Below are 17,193 nucleotides of genomic sequence, written 5' to 3'. Positions count from 1 at the left end.
TTAGGTGCTTTTTTGGTGTTTCTTAACACACGCCAAATACTCCTCTACATCTTCAGAAGATCCAAGGACCAGCGGTACCCTTTGATGAATGGACTCAGGCTGCACGTCTAGCACTGGCTGTGTTCCAGTGGTTGCCATTCCTCCGGCCTGCTCGATAATAAAAGCCATAGGATTACATTCATACAGCAGCCGCAGCTAAAAAAGACACAGAGCAAGAAGGGAAAACATTAGTTTAAACTTATAAGATTTACATTTCCCTTTAGTTATTCCCTTGACATGCTTTATTATACGGACTCATATAAATTTACCAGCAAACTTAGTTAATTTCAATTAAAAAATTAAATTGCAAACTATTGGCACAAATCCTAGACCCAAGGTAAATGTATAATAATGGTAAAGTAAAGGAAAGGGTTATCTTTTAAAAAGCCGTCACGTGGCAAAGCCTGAAATACAATCCAGTGCTTTAAAAGCATTTTGTTGAACAAGGTACAAAGTCCTGTTTGAGAGTCAGACTCGGGTGATGTTTGGCATCAGTGAGTGTAGAACACGCTTATCTGTGTGTTCAGGGGTTTTACAAGCCTGGGTGATTGCAAAGCATTTTTATACCGTTAGAGAACTATTTCTCATTCACTGTGAGCACGCTGGTCAAAACATTCAAGCTTACAAGCACTCTAGAATGAGAAGTCCCAATTTAGCGAACACTGTTAAGTCATCTTTAAAAATGAAATAGTGTGGCCCACTTCTGTACTGCTGCTGCACCAACTCAACCAAATTCATACAACATACATGGTTTTCTATCTGTAGAGCAGCTTGGGTCTGCCTTTTTAAGCTTGGTACCCCATTAGCAGGTCAGTGTGCCAATGTGTCACGTGGACCCATCCAGTTTTTAAAACAGTTTCTATTAAGCAAGCAGGTGGAACAGCACCTTTAGTCAAGGGAGCTGTTGTGTACTTATCTTACGATGGCCTCTAGGTGAATAAACATATTTTAAGGTGTGCCGTAGATCGCGCTCACATTACAGTTCACAAATCAAAACAAATACATTGTAATATTGCAACCAAGCCCGGGGTGATCATTTGGCACACAAAGGGCTGCTTAGTCAGTCCCAGTTTGGAATTGATCGCAATGGAGTTCAGAATAAAGAAGCTTTAGAAGGGAAAGGCACATTTTTTATTTCAAGCAAAATGTCTCATTTGACATTTTTGCATTAAAAAAAAACAAAAAAAAAAACCCACATACTTTTGGGAGTTATTTTGTTTCTACAGATTCAACATCTGTAAGATCTAGTGAACCCAAGTACTCAAAGCAGTGTATGCCACATAGTAAAAATGAGGACAAGGATAGCATATCATATCCAATTTTTTGTTTCTGCCAAACAGCATGTTCTCTGTAAGAAAACATTATACCGACCTGCCCTCCAACAAATGTTAATATAGTGTGGATTTAGCTAAAATAGATTGGGACATCACAACAGAATTTATTAGATTCAGGAAAAGAAGGAATTTACATCCTGTATTTGTAAATGTGAATTTTTTAGATTACAAAATAGACATAATAATTTTCTTCTTTTCCTTTAAAACCGATCCCGAATCTAATAAATGTTATTGTATTTACCAAATAGGCAAAAGCAACAAGCCTGACTCATTATCATTCTCTGACACAAATGCTCAAAAAATAAATATATAATCAAGTTAAGTGGGTATTATATTTTCTCTCTTAATACATAGTGTCAAGATTTAACAACCAATCTAAACTATAATTGGTATAAAAACTGAAGCGAATGATGCGTGGTTTGCAATTCAATGACGATCTAAGATCAAATTCTCAAGCATAGTAACTAAACAATGTTTGTATTTTGAGATTTACAACAAGCAAAACGGTGCTTCAAATTCCATCACTAATCGATAGAATTTGTTCTTTTATTTTTTAACTTCTGCTTTTCTGTTAATCTGAATCAGTCATACACATTTTGATACCAATTTATATGAAGATTCTAGCATTATATTGTTGATAAATAATCTCTCTTTTCTAAATAGTGCACTTTCCCTTCTTCATCATATTCTAATGGAATGGAATTGAGAAGGTATGTGTGATGCCAGATCTAGGCACATCATGGGGACGGGGCATATACATTGCATATGGGAATATAAAAAAGAAACGTGCGGCTACTGGCCTTAAAGCGCAAGGGCCAATTAGTCATCCTCAGTCCGAACCTGGTTAAAATGTTAACATATAAACACTGAACGGTTAGGCAGTGCCTGGCTTTGTAGTGCCGCGTAAGCACCAGGGACTTCTCACAGATACTTGTATCCTACCATTGTAACTTATTAATGTTACCAGCATACAAGTGTCTGGATTGAAAGACATGGATATCTCTCTTATCCTTCCATGTAAAAGGGATATACAGGGTTATTAATGTACACAGACTTTGGGGTACATGCTGGGTACAAGTGATCTCCAGTTCCTTGTTAGATGAAATAGATATGACAAAACAGACATTATTAGAACACAGAGGATAAATCCAGCCTGAGTTAATGTGAACCCAGATATGATCTGGTAAAGAAGTGGTATATAGAGATTGTTACCTTTCCTTTGGGGCTCTTCTCATTGGCTGGATACAGGAAGATTCCACCATATAACAAAGTTCGGTGGACATCAGCTACCATGGAGCCCACATATCTTGAGCTGTACGGGGAACTACCACCCTGAAACAAATATGGAGAAACAAATTTACAAAAGAAGAAAGAAAATAGATGTTCCTTATTCCAAACGTATTCAAAGCATGGTATTGTCACATAGTTGTAGCCTTAAGTGATTGGATTATTAATAACCAAATCCAGAGTCACTTATACTGTAGTAAATCCTGCACCACCTTATTATGCTTGTTCTGGTGTAAATGCTTACTAGATAATTGGAAACTCCATTTAATACCACATTGTGGCTCAAAATATAAGAATTGACACATTATAAACCCTGTAGTCATCATTATTACAATGTCATGTCAAGATTTTTTTTTTTTAATAAGAGATACACACTTTAGGAGTATCATTTCAGGAAACCAGTACTGCTGATGTACCTTAGATGCAGGATGTGGGTGCACTGCCAACTGGCCTGTCTAGGTATGTTCCAAGTGGAGCTTCAGGGTCTCAACTTTTTTGGTTGAACGATTTGATGTTACATACATGTGTCACTCAAAGGCTTTCTAGACCAAATATTCACTCTACAGCATAGTATGAATATTTCCACACATGTATGGGTGAATGTTTTCTGTCTTATTCTTAAAAAAAAAGAAAAATAAAACACACCAAAAATCTGTAGCTTTCTTTATCAGTTGGGTTTACCCACTAAAGCAAAAGATGACAGAGCTTGCAAGAGACTTGCACCTCCTTCACCATATAGACATTATGAAAGGCCAACCACAGTGAGATGCTCTTGCTGCAGGAAGACTTTTGCTCGCCCTGTATAATGCATAGTTAAATTAGCAACATTTATTCAAAGTCTCCCAACACATAACGCATTATATAGGGACAGCTCAGATGCTAGTGTTGGCCCTTCATATTGAATACTTGAGTAAGAGATTTTAAAACACAACTCTTCTGACACGTCTTCCTTTAATAAAGGAGTTAATAAACTCCAGACTTGTCAATAACATTCTAAGGCTGACTGTCTTTAAATTTGTAGAATGTTTATTGTTTTAGATGAAAACGTATAGGCATGATGCCCCTTGATGTAAAGCCTCTTTTGGTTTTGATTCCTAAATGGAATATTTACACATTACTGTAAGCTTCAGTTTGTGCAACATGAAACATAGAACCCGCTGGCAACGGTCCCAGGATTTCCTATCTGACTCAGCAATAGACATGGTCATTTATACTCATGCTTGGCTTCTGTAAAACATTGCAGCCCAATGTAAGCGAGGAGCAGTCAAATTATGTGACCTTATGCGTAATTTGCTTTTACTTCATCTTTTGGCAGCCTGGAATCATCTTCAAACACAGTGAGGATTACTTTTCAAAAATATCCAGAAACCTATTTAGCACAGATAAATGCAATGCATCTTATTACCACAGCAAACACTCTTCCCGCTGATTAGCCCACTACATTGATGGCAAGACCACTTTTTAAAAGATGCACAAGATACATAACCCTCATAGCCTACTTCCAATGGCACTTGGCATCAATGACTGTTCGGTATTGAACAAATGATTAAATTAAATCAAGCTTGATTATTATGAAAAGGGGAAAGTTTGTCTCTTCCAAAATCCAAAAATTTGAAAATTATTCAAAATCTACATTTAGCTGATTTATACAAGAAAATGAAAAATGTCCAATAACAATACAGTAAACTTCATTGGTAATGTTCACTGTTCTATACATAGAAGACAATAGCTCTGTCTGCCATCTACTGGTCTTAAAGTTGCATTGAATTTTGTGTGTTAAATACCGTATTTGCTCGATTATAAGACGAGGTTTTTTTCAGAGCAAATGCTCTGAAAAATACCCCTCGTCTTCTAATCGGGGTCGTCTTCTAATCAGACCTCAAATAGAGGTCTGATTATGAGACTAAGATCCAGATCCCCCGCACCGCTGCAGGGGACCTGGATCCTCCTGTCTCCCCCCCCACACACACACACTTACCGGTGCTTCCTGCTGTATTGCCGGGGCAGCGGGTTGACGTCTACGCGATCCGCGTTGACAACGTCCGCTGCAGCCGGAAGGAGGTGTGACTAGCAGCGGGGGTTGTCTGCGTCCGTCGCGCATACCTTCCCCAGCTGTCAGAGATCAGAGTTCCCCGCACCACAGTGGCATATAGAGGGTTAAAAGGCATATCATGGGCCACAGTGCCATATTGGTGTGGCAAGCCTGGGGGCAGATGTGCGTAACTGGGGGGCAGGTTGGAAAAGACAAGGAAATAAAACAAAAATATTTTTCTCAATCATAGCTTTTATTTAAAAAAATGGTTTACATGAATTAACATTTACTGGTAAAACTTTTTTCCTTTAGGGTCGTCTTATATTCAGGCTTTTTCTTTTTTTCCTAAGTTAATATTCAGATTTTGGGTGGGGGTCGTCTTATAATCAGGGTCGTCTTATAATCGAGCAAATACGGTATTTATTCCCTATAACCATGAAATACATGGGTGATAGTAAAAAAAGACATACTTTGTCCAAACACCATAACATCCAAAAAATCTTTATAGGCATTGTGTGTTTGTAGACCTGAGGAAATTCTCTACCAAACAGGGTGAAGCTGGAGCTAAAACTGGTCTGGTCATGCAGGGGCATAACTAGAAATTGCAAGGCCCCAGTGTGAAAATAGCCTCGGTGCCCCCCCAACTTCACCAAGCAACATATCCCACAGTACCCCCTTTTTACTCAAACAGCTTGTAAGTGGCACTTTTGCCCCAAGCAGTTATGTATTTAAAGTTGGCAATTATTTGTAACCAGGCCATGGTTTTTCTATCCATAACAGATGCAGGCATCCTGTTTGCATTTTACTTCTTTGTATTTTACTAAATTTTATGCATTTAAAAAAAAAAATGGAGAGATTTGAACTATACATTGTCACGGGACTGGCTCCATACAGATGACTGTAATGACCCAGAGTGCCCAAAGATGGTGTTCAGGAGTTATTGCGTAGTAGCGGGGTTGGACAGGGCCTGGTGCAGGGCGACTGCACTCTCCCGGGTGATGAGCACCTAGGGTTGTGCTGCCACATACCAGGGCCCTGTCATAGCAGCAGATGTTGTCCAGTTCAAAACAAAAAAACTTGGTGATATCCTACAGACACCCTGGAGCAGGCATGAGACATAGCTCTACAGAGAAATTAGCAGTATGCTGCAGGCTGGGAGTAGGTAAGCTAAGCAGAATCATATCAAGACAGGGAGACCGAGCAAGAAACATAGCCAGACAATACATACATGGTACAGCGCACAGCAAAGGACAGGGAACAAGGCAAGGAACACAGGGGATGGAGTGAGGAGCCGAGATCCTCCGATGCTTCTTTAGATTTCCTTTAGACAAGGATAGGACATTTTAACTGGGACATGGGGAGAGAAGAGAGGAACCGAGATTCTCAGATGATTCAGAGGAAAAGAGGGGAAAGGTACATAAAAGACAGACACACATGAATACAGGACTAGCCTAGGACTATATGATAACAATTGGAGATTGTCACATCTTATGGCCAAAGTATGCTTAGCCCACCACTATGCTGAACTACTACAATATGTGGTGGGTCCTAGCACTGAGCCCTGCCTACTGAATTACTAATAAGCTGAAATTAAACATTAAATCTAAACACAGAACAGAGAAAGACATGCCTTTAGACTGCTGACTGAGACAAACGTAACAAAAACGGGTGGGGCACACCTTATAAAGGAAACAGGAGCTGAAGCTAAGAGCAGGACTGAAAAAGTATCAGAAGTAAACGGCAGAGCACAGGGAAATCCAGGAACGGATTACAGCAAAGGGGTAACTGTAGCGAGACAGCGGAAACTAGAGAGAAGCAGCTCCGTAGCCTGAATGGGGGACAGATTCTCAAATTTTTTCCAGATTTCTAGTTTTTTTTCCAGTTTTCCACAGACATATAAGTTTGTGAAATCAATATTCTTGCAAATATTTTTTTTTGTGGGTATCTGTACATTTTAAATTGGGGGTGCCACATACAGACCTGGGGAGGAAAGTCCCTGAAATAAATATATATATTATACACACACATTTTTTTGTCTATTATTACTGCAGCAAATACATTTTCAGTTTGCATTAAAGGTCAATTTTGCCATGTTCTCCGGCCCCCAACGGCTCCCTTTTTTTCATGCAGTAAATTTTAATCTGCTGATAGCAGTAGCAGTAATACTAGTTAGTACTTCATCTTATGTAATAGCTTTTAATTTCAACTATACATTCTGCATATATACTTTTATTCCAGCTCATTAAATCCTGGTGCACAATAAATATATATACAAACCTGAGGAAACTTCTTGTTGTTCAGGTACTCCGTTACTGCTCCATCAAAGTATTTGGCATAACCTTCATTCAGACTGTAAATCTTCCCCTTCTTTTTGATTTTAAGATTTCGCTCTACTAAAATGAATTCTCCCAGGGCCTTTAAAATTAAAAAATAATTCAAGTCATGTATATGTATATGTACCATTTTGAAAATCTGCATGAATGGTTAATTGTTTTGACTTACGAGATCAAACATAATTCAAACAAATTTGTCTTTGTCAACAATTTTTAATCACCTGTGCTCAAGCAGCAATAGACGGCACCTACTGGTGCTAAACAGTTAATCCTAAACACCATAGATTCTAAATGTGCATTTAGATATTGAATAAAGACTAATCCTCAATGGTAAATTCCTAATACAAAGTTACATAGGCTGAAGAAAAACAAACAAAAAAAAAAAAAGTGTCCATCAAGTTCAGCCTTTCCCATATCCGTTTCTTGCTGTTGATCCAAAAGAAGGCAAAAAAAAAAAAAACCAAAAAACCCAGTTGTGGCTCTTTCCAAGTTTGCACAAACTAGGGGAATAAAATTCCTTCTTCACCCCAGAATAGCAGTCAGATCTCTCCTTGGATCAAGAAGCGGTTTCCCCATAATTTAAAAATTATATCCCTGAATATTATGTTTTTGCAAGTATACATCCAATTGTTGTTTAAACGCCTGTACAGACTCTGATAGAACTACCTCTGCAGGCAGAGAATTCCACATCTTCATTGCCCTTGCTGTAAAAAACCCTTTCCTCTGCCTTAGACTAAATCTCCTTTCTTCCAGTCTAAATGCGTGACCACGTGTCCTATGCATAGTCCTGTTTATGAACAGATTTCCACACAATGGTTTGTATTGGCCCCGAATATATTTATATAGTGTTATCATATCCCCTCTGAGGCGCCGTTTTTCTAAACTAAACAGATTTAAACCAATCAACCTTTCTTCATAACTAAAGTATTCCATTCCTTTTATTAATTTCATAGAAGAAAATAAATAAAAAACAGTAGAAAAATTGTACTGGAACTCTCCCGGTTTAACAAAATTATTTTAAAACATAAAATCCACCAATTATATAGCTTAATATATTTGGGCTTAAAGAAGCCAGCAGACTTTTTCCGGGCAGGGGCGACGAGCGGTTACTCGTGAAGTTTTCAGCAACCGCTTGCGCCCCTCACTCAGTTGCGGTGCCGGCATTTCATGTTGAGCGCCGGAATATGACATCATATTCCGGCGCTCAACATGAAATGCCCGCACTGCGGCAGAGCGGGAAGACGGATGCCTCCCGCTCCCACCGCAGGACTCTGGCAACACGGTAAGTGAGGATAATGAAAAGTAGGGAGAAGGAGTAGATAGTGAGAAGGGGCAGGGGGCGCCAGAGGAGTAGTCTGCACAGGGCGCCAGAACTACTCTGATTGTAATCCACTTTATATTAGAATATTGTTTGAAATATAGCTGGAGGCTGATTAAGGTTAGATGACTAGATTGTAAGCTAGCAAGAGCAGAGTCGTCTTCTACTTCTGTACCAATATGCTTTAACATCTGTTAATGTTATTGTCATTTTAAAATGTCTGTTTAATATTTTCACTTTCCCCTGTTATAACAGCTCTATGGAATCTGCTGCAGTTAAATAGTCATTATGTTACATTTATAGAAGTATGTCTCATTTCTTAAACAGCTTTATTCTGAACTTACAGGATCCAACATGAAGCAGTCTACGCCTTGACCAGTAGAGAGCGCTACAAGCGTGGCACTTCCATAAAGAGCATAGCCTGCTGCGACAATGTTGCGTCCTGATTGCAAGGCATCTTTTTCACAGGGCTCAGTATCTGTTGTCTAGAGGAAGGTTAAAAAACACAAAACATATTATTGAAGAATAGTAGTATGATTTAATTGAATAGCCAGACCTTCCGTTTAGATACAGTCATGCTTCTTAATACCACTACATGTTTGGAAAAAAGATAAAACAAAAAGATGAAAAAATGTAAACACTATTCTACTGTAGCTTTCAAAATATCATTATTATTACAAAACATTTTAAATGGTCACCAAAGTAAAACAATTAAAACACGATGTTTTACCTTCTTGTAGATGGCAAATATTGTTCCAATTGGTGCCAAACAGTCTATATTCGAGGAGCCATCAAGGGGGTCAAAACAGACAACATATTTTCCCTGCAAGAAGCATTAAACATTCATATTAGTCCTGTGAGGAACAACAAGCACACTCATATTTATTTTTCAAATCAGAAGTACTTTCTTGCTCTATTAGTGGTTTACTGATTGCCCCCCCCCTGTTTGCTGATCAGGGGAGGCATAAGAGTAGCATCGTTTAATTATTCCAGACCACATTATATACCGTATTTGCTCGATTATAAGACGAGAGGTATTTTTCAGAGCATTTGCTCTGGGGAAAAAACCTCGTCTTATAATCAGACCTCAAATAGGTCTGACTATGAGACGACTAAGATCCTGATCCCCCGCAGCTGCCACTGTCAGAGATCAGAGTTCCCCGCACCGGCACGGGGAACTCTGATCTCTGACAGCCGGGGAAGGTCTGCGTGATGGACGCGGACAACCCCCGCCGCTAGCCACACCGCCTTCCGGCTGCAGCATAGACATCTACACGCTAACCGGGCTGCATGACAGGGAAGTCAGAAGCACCGGTAAGTTTGGGGGGGGGGGGGCGGGGGAGTGTTAAATGGGGGGCATAAGGCATTTCTGGAGGCAGAGTGCTCTGTGAAATGCATTTTAACCCCCTTAATGCCACTCTGCCTCCAGAAATGCCTTTTTAACCCTCTATACGCCACTCTGCCCCCTGAATGCCTTAAACCTCCCCAGGCCCGGACTAGGACAAAAAATAGGCCCGGGCATTTAAGCCTGAGCAGCCCATATTTATTTATTTATTGTTAAAGCCCACCCTTCATGTACCATCTTTGCATTTAATCATTCACACAAATCATTAACACATTCATTAATGCAGTCTCACAAATCATTCAAGCAATTCATCCACACATGAATTCATTAATTGTCATACGCATTCACACAATTCATCCACACATTTATTCATTCATTCTCATACGCATTCACACTACCCCCTCTCATCATCTTATCTGCCCCTTCTCACTATGTTCCCCCTTTTCACTATGTAACCCCCTTCCCCACTTCTCAATATGTACCGCCTCTATCTATCCCCTCTCCCCCTTTCTCACTACCTAACCCCCCTCTGCCCCTTCTCACTGCAGCCCCTTCCCTCACCCTATTTACCTTGTTGCCAGAGCAAGCAGCAACTGCGACCGCGCCTGTGGCAGGGCAGGATTGACTTAGGGGCTGATGGAGCTGCAGCTCCAGGCTCCTACCTTAAAATAGGCCCAGTCAGGACCGGACTGACTGGGCCTATATGGCCGCATTAAGGCAGAGCCCCTTAAGCCCGCCGCAACTGCAACCGGGTCCGCCACTCTAAGGCAGAGCCGGCCTTAGGTGTTCTGGCGCCCTGTGCGGACTACTCCTCTGGTGCCCCCCCATCCGAAAAAAAGAAAGGAATAAAAACTTGTAACAAAACTCCCCTTTCTCACTATCTATCCCCCTGTATCACTATCTACCACCTCTGCCTCTTCTCACTGTTATTATATACTGAGGCAGACATTGACGGTGGTACAGCATAATACTTATCACTATATACTGAGGCAGAAATTGACGGTGGTACAGCATAACACCTACCACTATATACTGAGGCAGACAATGACGGTGGTACAGCATAACACCTATCACTATATACTGAGGCACACATTGACAGTGGTACAGCGTAATCCCTATCACTATACATTGAGCCAGACATTGACAATAGTGCAGCATAACCCCAATCACTATATACTACGCCAAACATTGTTGTGGTGTAGGCCTACCACTTCATTGTCTGGCTTAGTAGTAGGGATGCACTGAAACGAATTCTGGACTGAAACCGAAAATGCAGCATTTACCTGTCCGAAACCGAATATGACCTCCCCACACCATAAAAAAAAAACCTTTTATTTAAAGTAAGTAACACACCAAAATAGGACAAAACAATTAAAAAACAATATTATATGTATATATATATATATATATATATATATATATATATGATTGTTAACAGCAATCACATTCCTATCATGCCCAGGCATACCCAGATTCCAGGATGTACTCGCAGACTTGGCATGATAGGAGTATGATTGCCCTATCTACCCCTTCTCACTCCCTTCTGCCCCATCTACCCCTTCTCACTCCCTTCTCCCCTATCTACCCCCTTTCCCCCTATCTACCCCCTTTCCCCCGTCTCACGCCCTTCTCCCTATCTACCCCCTCCTAACTATCTACCCTCTCCCTCTTTGAAGTTCACTTACCTTTCAGGAGTCCTGCGGTGAGGGTGCAAGGCCTCTGCCTCCCAGCTCTGCCACTGTATGGAACAGTATAGAGTGATGGGAGTTATGATGTACTTTTAGAGCATAATTAGATCATGAAAAAGACATTGGAAATGGTACAGCATAACACCCATCACTCTCACACACTTACCAATCCACACATATATACCAATCCACACCTATATACCAATCCACACCTATATACCAATCCACACCTATATACCAATCCACACATACACCAATCCACACGTATATACCAATCCACACGTATATACCAATCCACACGTATATACCAATCCACACGTATATACCAATCCACACATATATACCAATCCACACATATATACTAATCCACTCTCACTGAATATTTTCCTACCTTTCCTCTTTTCTCCTTACAGCTCCTTTTCCTCCTCTTCGCTCCTCTTCTTCAGTTCTTCTGTCTTCTCTGTCTTCTTCCGGTTCAGAGGGCACGGACAGCGGTGGGCGCGGCTTCAGTGTTGTGCGCCGGGATCTAACAACAAACCCCGGCGCACAGCTGCTGTTGCCGCGCGGATCACAAGGGAGCGGTATCGGAGGTCTTTAGCAGACCTCCGGCTCCCTTGAGTGATTTTAAGCCGGGTTGAACCCGGCTTAAAATCACTCAAGGGAACCGGAGGTCTGTTAAAGACCTCCGATACCGCTCCCTTGCGAGCCTGCTCCTCCAGCGGCGGACATTACTGTCCGTCTCTGGAGGGGTGCCGGGTGCCGCAAGTTGGCACCCGCTGATGAGCGGCACCCGGTGCGGACCGCCCCCTAGAGTGTGACGCCCTGTGCGGTCGCACACCCCAAAGGCCGGTCCTGCTCTAAGGGGCCGGGAAGCCCCCACCAGGGCCGGCCTTAGGGGTTTGCGGCCGCACAGGGTTTAAATTAAAACATCGGGGTTTTTTCTCAACTTTATTTAACATCCTCCATGTTAAATAAAGTTAAAAAAAAACTTTATTTAACATGGAGGATGTTAAATAAAGTTAAAAAAAACCCCGATGTTTTAATTTAAACCCTGTGCGGCCGCAGACCCGTAAGGCCGGCCTTGGTGGGGACTTCCCGGCCCCTTAGAGTGGCGGACCCGGTCGCAGTTGCGGCGGGCTTAAGGGGCAGGTGCCCCTTATGCCCTGCGTTAATGCGGCCGTAGGTAGGATAGGGGCCTGGAGCTGCAGCTCCATCAGCCCCTAAGTCAATGCGGCCCTGCCGTGGCCCGGCCCACCGGGCAAACGCCCGGTGTGCCCGATGGCCAGTCCGGGCCTGAACCTCCCTATATGCCACTCTTCCCCATGATATGCCTTTTAACCCTCTAAATGCCAGAGTGGCATATAGGGGTATAAGGCATTTCTGGAGGCAGAGTGGCACATAGGGGGTCAAAAGGCATATCATGGGGCACAGTGGCATATAGGGTTAAAAGGCATATCATGGGGCACAGTGGCATATAGGGGGTATAAGGCATTTCTGGGGCAGATGTGCATAACTGGGGGGCAGGTTGGAAAATAGAAGGAAATAAAACCAAAATATTTTTCTCAATCATAGCTTTTATTAAAAAAAGAATAGTTTAGATGAATTAACATTTACTGGTAAAACTTTTTTCCTATAGGGTAGTCTTATATTCAGGCTTTCTTTTTTTCCTAAATTAATATTCAGATTTGGGGGGTCGTCTTATAATTGAGCAAATACGGTAATTTAAATTGATCAGAACATGTTTGTGACCATCATATTGTCACAGTGTATACAGTTGTGTAAAAAGGAAATTACACCCTCTATGAATTCTATGGTTTTACATCTCAGGACATAACAATCATCTGTTCCTTAGCAGGTCTAATACATTAGGTAAATACAACCTCAAGTGAACAACACATGAAATATTAGGCCATGTTACGATTTATTCAACAAAATTAAAGACAACTGTATGAGCCACGCCCTCAATCTGGGAAGGGTTGTAAGGACATTTCTAAACAATTTAAAGTACATCATTCTACAGTGAGAAAGATTATTCAAAGACATTTGCCAATCTTCCCAGGAATTGACAGCCCAGAAAATTCACCCTATGGGCAGACAGTGCAGAGAAATTGCAAAACTACAATGCTACAATGAAATTGTACAGAACACGTATAGTTTGTTGGGAAGGGCTATAAGGAGAAAGCATGGCAGCATGGATAAGGTTTGCAAAGTTACATATGAACAAACCAAAAGACTTCTGGAACAGTGTCCTTTGGACAGATGAGACCAAAGTGGAGATGTTTGTTCATAATGCAAAGCACCATGTTTGGTGGAGGGGTGATGATTTTGGCATGATTTGTATCCACGGGACCAAGAAACCTTGCAGTCATTGAGTTGACCATGAGCTCCTCTAGTAGTCTAGAGTCAAATGTGAGGCCATCTGTCCAACAGCTAAAGCTTGGCCGAAATCTGGTCATGAAACATGACATTGATCTCAAGCACAACAGGAAATCTACAACAGAGTGACTGAAAAAGAAAATAATCAAGGTGTTGCAATGGCCCAGTCAAAGTCCAGACCTCAACCCGTTTGAAATGCTGTGGCGAGACCTTAAGGGAGGTGTTCATAAACAAATGCCTGCAAACCTCAAAAAAACATCTTTCTTAACGGGTTAAGCTATCTCCAAAACCATTACACTGATTGACATGGCTGTTACTGTTATAACTTAACAGTGACAGTTCTCCTTTAAGTATTATCTTTATACATGCACAGTAGTGCATGTTAACTCAACTTACATGATTGCTTGTAGACCAGCGTTTATCCGACACCATTATATTACAAGATATTTTATAGTTGTTAGGTTGTATTAAAGAATAATTAAATAAAAGATGGGTACATTGGGGATTGTACAAACTAACCCTTTTGTCTTTGGGTATAATAATGACTTCTTTGTTCTCCTCAGAAACCAATGCACAGGTACCATAAGAAGATGTCAGCATGTTAATGACCAGGTCATTTGATAACACGTCCAGTTTCTTTACTTCATCTCCAGTGACGTTTACACTTCCTGAAATACCAAACCTAGAAATGCCAGAAAAAATAAATAAATTAAAAAACAATGGGCATGTAAGCTTAAGGGATGATGCATATAAACATGAAGATCTTAGAAATCATTGTGTAAAGTGCATGTCACAGACAATACAGATTATTGAATATTGTTAGTTTACACCTAGAGTTCACATATTTACTTATTCCCCTTCAAAATAAAAACAGGAAATGTGTATGTAACCAGAACCAAATGGATTGATTTATAGAGGCGGCACAAACGTATGACACAAGCAATATATAAGAATGTGCTTGGCTATATGATTTCCAGCTTTATACACATTTTTTGCGTGGGTTTTTTTTCTTCTCTCTCTTTAGATATATTGGTTAGTTTTGATAGGCATGATTGTGTGCTGTTACATTCATAGGTTTATTGTTTTGCCAAGACTTGTTTGGTTCAGTCACAGTCAAACACAACAGCTCTGCACAACTGTCCATCGGAAAATGCTACAATAGTACGTAACTAGTAGCATCTCTGACAGTTTTCAATTAGACTATATACATTGCAAATCATATTCTTATTATATTGTAATAAGATTTCCAAATGTTTGAGAAAGTGTTTCAGTTGATACCAATAACCTTAACTTTACAAGCATATGATGAGGTCTGCAAGAAATGTAGCTAAAAGGCCACTCTTTGTAATTTATCTTTTCATTTTTATTTTATATTTTTTTCTTAAAGGAACATACCAGTTATCATATATGCTTTAATGCATATGATAGATATGTCATTGATGGAGAATATAGCATTGGGGGAAAATTGAGGAATAAAAGGTAAGCAGTCGATGCAATAAGACACGAGTTAGGCAAGCAGGGTGCTGGGTTGATAGATAGAGGCATTGGTAGCAGAAAGTAAGAGGTGGTTCTTCCACTGTACAGTTCTTTGGTCAGACCTCAGGTAGAGCATTTTGTACAGTTCTGGAGACCCCATCCCAAGAAGAGTATTGACATGTTGGAGAGTTCGGAGGGGCTTCAAAAGTAATAAATGGTTTACAGTATAACAATTATCAGGAAAGTCTAAGCGATGTCAATATGTACAGCTTGGAGGAAAGAAGAGAGATGCTATAGAAACATTTAAATCAAAGTGCAGAAGGGTAGTTTACTTCAAAGGCAGAAGAAGGTCAGGAGGTTTAGATATAAAGTAAAACTTTTAATTTGCCGAGAGGGTTATAGATAGAGGGAACATCCTCCCATCAGAAGTGGTAGAGGATAATACAGTGATTGAAATTGAGCATGGATGGGATAGACAAAGCTATTCTGAATCTAAGACAATAACAAGGTCTCATTGAGGTCCTTACACCAGGAGGACTAGGTTGGCTGCATTGGTCTTATCTGCCATCAAATTACGTTTCCACTTTTGTGATCTGCACTTTGCATCATTATAAAACAGCACCTCCTAGAGGCTCAGTTAGTGTGGAATACGAAGGATTCTGTTACCGTTCACATACCTGATTCCTAGGAATATAGTAAGGCCAGCATTTGTGCGTCAAACACTACCTATGGGCTAAATTTACTAAGAGGAAATATTCTAGGCGAGCTTACAGAATAATTGTAGTTTCAACTCACCAGATTCAATTGCATTATAAAGTGAAATTCTCCTGTGAATTGGACACAGCTGGTATGTTAGGAGGACACTCTCACAATGCTTAATATAGCTCCGACAAGCTCTTTCAGCAAGTGAAGCTCATTAGGCTTGATCCTTCATAATACATAGAGAAGTCAAGGAGTTGAAACAGCAACTCTATTGCAAACTCACTTGAGTGAATTAACCCCACCATTTTCGTTAAATCTGAGTACCCCTTTTATATTGCATGATGGCTATTCAGTTTAATTCTGCTACTTATCACTTAATGCATTTATGAATAGCTGCTGGTTAGTACATATAAAAGGTACTCAAGTTTAACCAGCTCGAACTATCTAACTAAGGTTTAAGTACCTCCTTGCATGGAAAAAAACGACAAAGTTAGAACCGATAGTTTAAATAGGAGCGTAAAACTTACATTTGAGCAATGCCTGCTTTCCTGACAGCAGAGGAGATGGCCTTTATGGCAGTCAGCATGGAGTTCAGTAACTGGGTCAGCTCTCCAGTACCTTTTGCTTGTCTTCCCTTTTCCATGACAAACCGGGTAAGGGTTAACATGTCTGTTTCAAAGGGGCTTTTGTCAGACATTTTTGCTTTCAGAAGAAGTCCTTTTGTTCTTTAAAGGATTTTCAAACTGCAGAGTGATCTTGCAGCCCCTTCTGCTATCCCCAGAACACTGAATGAGCTGTAGCCGGAATGCTTAATAGCATTGCCACTCAGCCCATGTGATTGGAAGACTGAAATATCATGGCTAAATTCCACATTCCCTCACACTGAACTTGCTTCTCAGTAGAGTAGGAATGCTGTCTATGTCTTCCTAGTAGAGGGGATTCCATTTTCTGCCACATTATAATACACATGGGATTTGTGTAACAAGTAGCTCTGGTAGAAAGCAATCAGGATATAATTTGGTATGGCGATTTGTAGTATTTATTGTTTTATATAGTGCCATCATATTCTGTATTGCGGTACAATGGATAGACAGGACATAACAATTTAACTTACTGAAACAGGTGAGGAAGGCCCTACTCAAATGAGCTTACAATCTAGAGCTTACTTTTACCATTTATCCCTAATAAATAACCAAAGGTTGTGTTTGGGCAGTGCGCCTAGCCTAAGCGCTTATTAGCCATTCTATATCGATAACACAAGAA

The 17,193-nt window shown here is 40.5% G+C and overlaps 1 protein-coding gene across 1 annotated transcript; it reads right to left on the bottom strand.

The window, feature by feature from the left end:
* Nucleotides 1-16,627, bottom strand: LOC149300552 (fructose-1,6-bisphosphatase isozyme 2-like). Its single transcript, XM_089485134.1, has 7 exons — nucleotides 16,458-16,627; nucleotides 14,272-14,434; nucleotides 9,074-9,166; nucleotides 8,688-8,828; nucleotides 6,970-7,107; nucleotides 2,586-2,705; nucleotides 1-195 (listed from the first exon to the last, which is right to left on the bottom strand). Exons 1-7 carry the CDS (start codon nucleotides 16,625-16,627, stop codon nucleotides 1-3), a joined length of 1,020 nt encoding a protein of 339 aa, XP_089341260.1.
* Nucleotides 16,628-17,193: the final 566 nt, after the last annotated feature.

This window comes from Sceloporus occidentalis, unplaced genomic scaffold, assembly GCF_023333645.1.
Source record: "Sceloporus occidentalis isolate IW3139 unplaced genomic scaffold, rSceOcc1.0.p SCAF_24, whole genome shotgun sequence".
NCBI classification, from domain to species: Eukaryota; Metazoa; Chordata; class Lepidosauria; order Squamata; family Phrynosomatidae; genus Sceloporus; species Sceloporus occidentalis.
Note: the sequence above shows the minus strand (reverse complement) of the source record. Positions and strands in the feature narration are given on the sequence as shown.

What these genes read in the sequence shown, in the direction of transcription:
- LOC149300552 (XM_089485134.1), bottom strand. Translation starts at nt 16,627, where the DNA reads ATGTCTGACAAAAGCCCCTTTGAAACAGACATGTTAACCCTTACCCGG. An exon ending in ACTGCTTCATGTTGGATCCT is followed by an intron (nt 7,108 to 8,687) that starts GTAAGTTCAGAA and finishes TTAATTTTAAAG; the next exon opens with GCCCTGGGAGAATTCATTTT. An exon ending in ACAACAAGAAGTTTCCTCAG is followed by an intron (nt 2,706 to 6,969) that starts GTTTGTATATAT and finishes TATTTGTTTCAG; the next exon opens with GGTGGTAGTTCCCCGTACAG.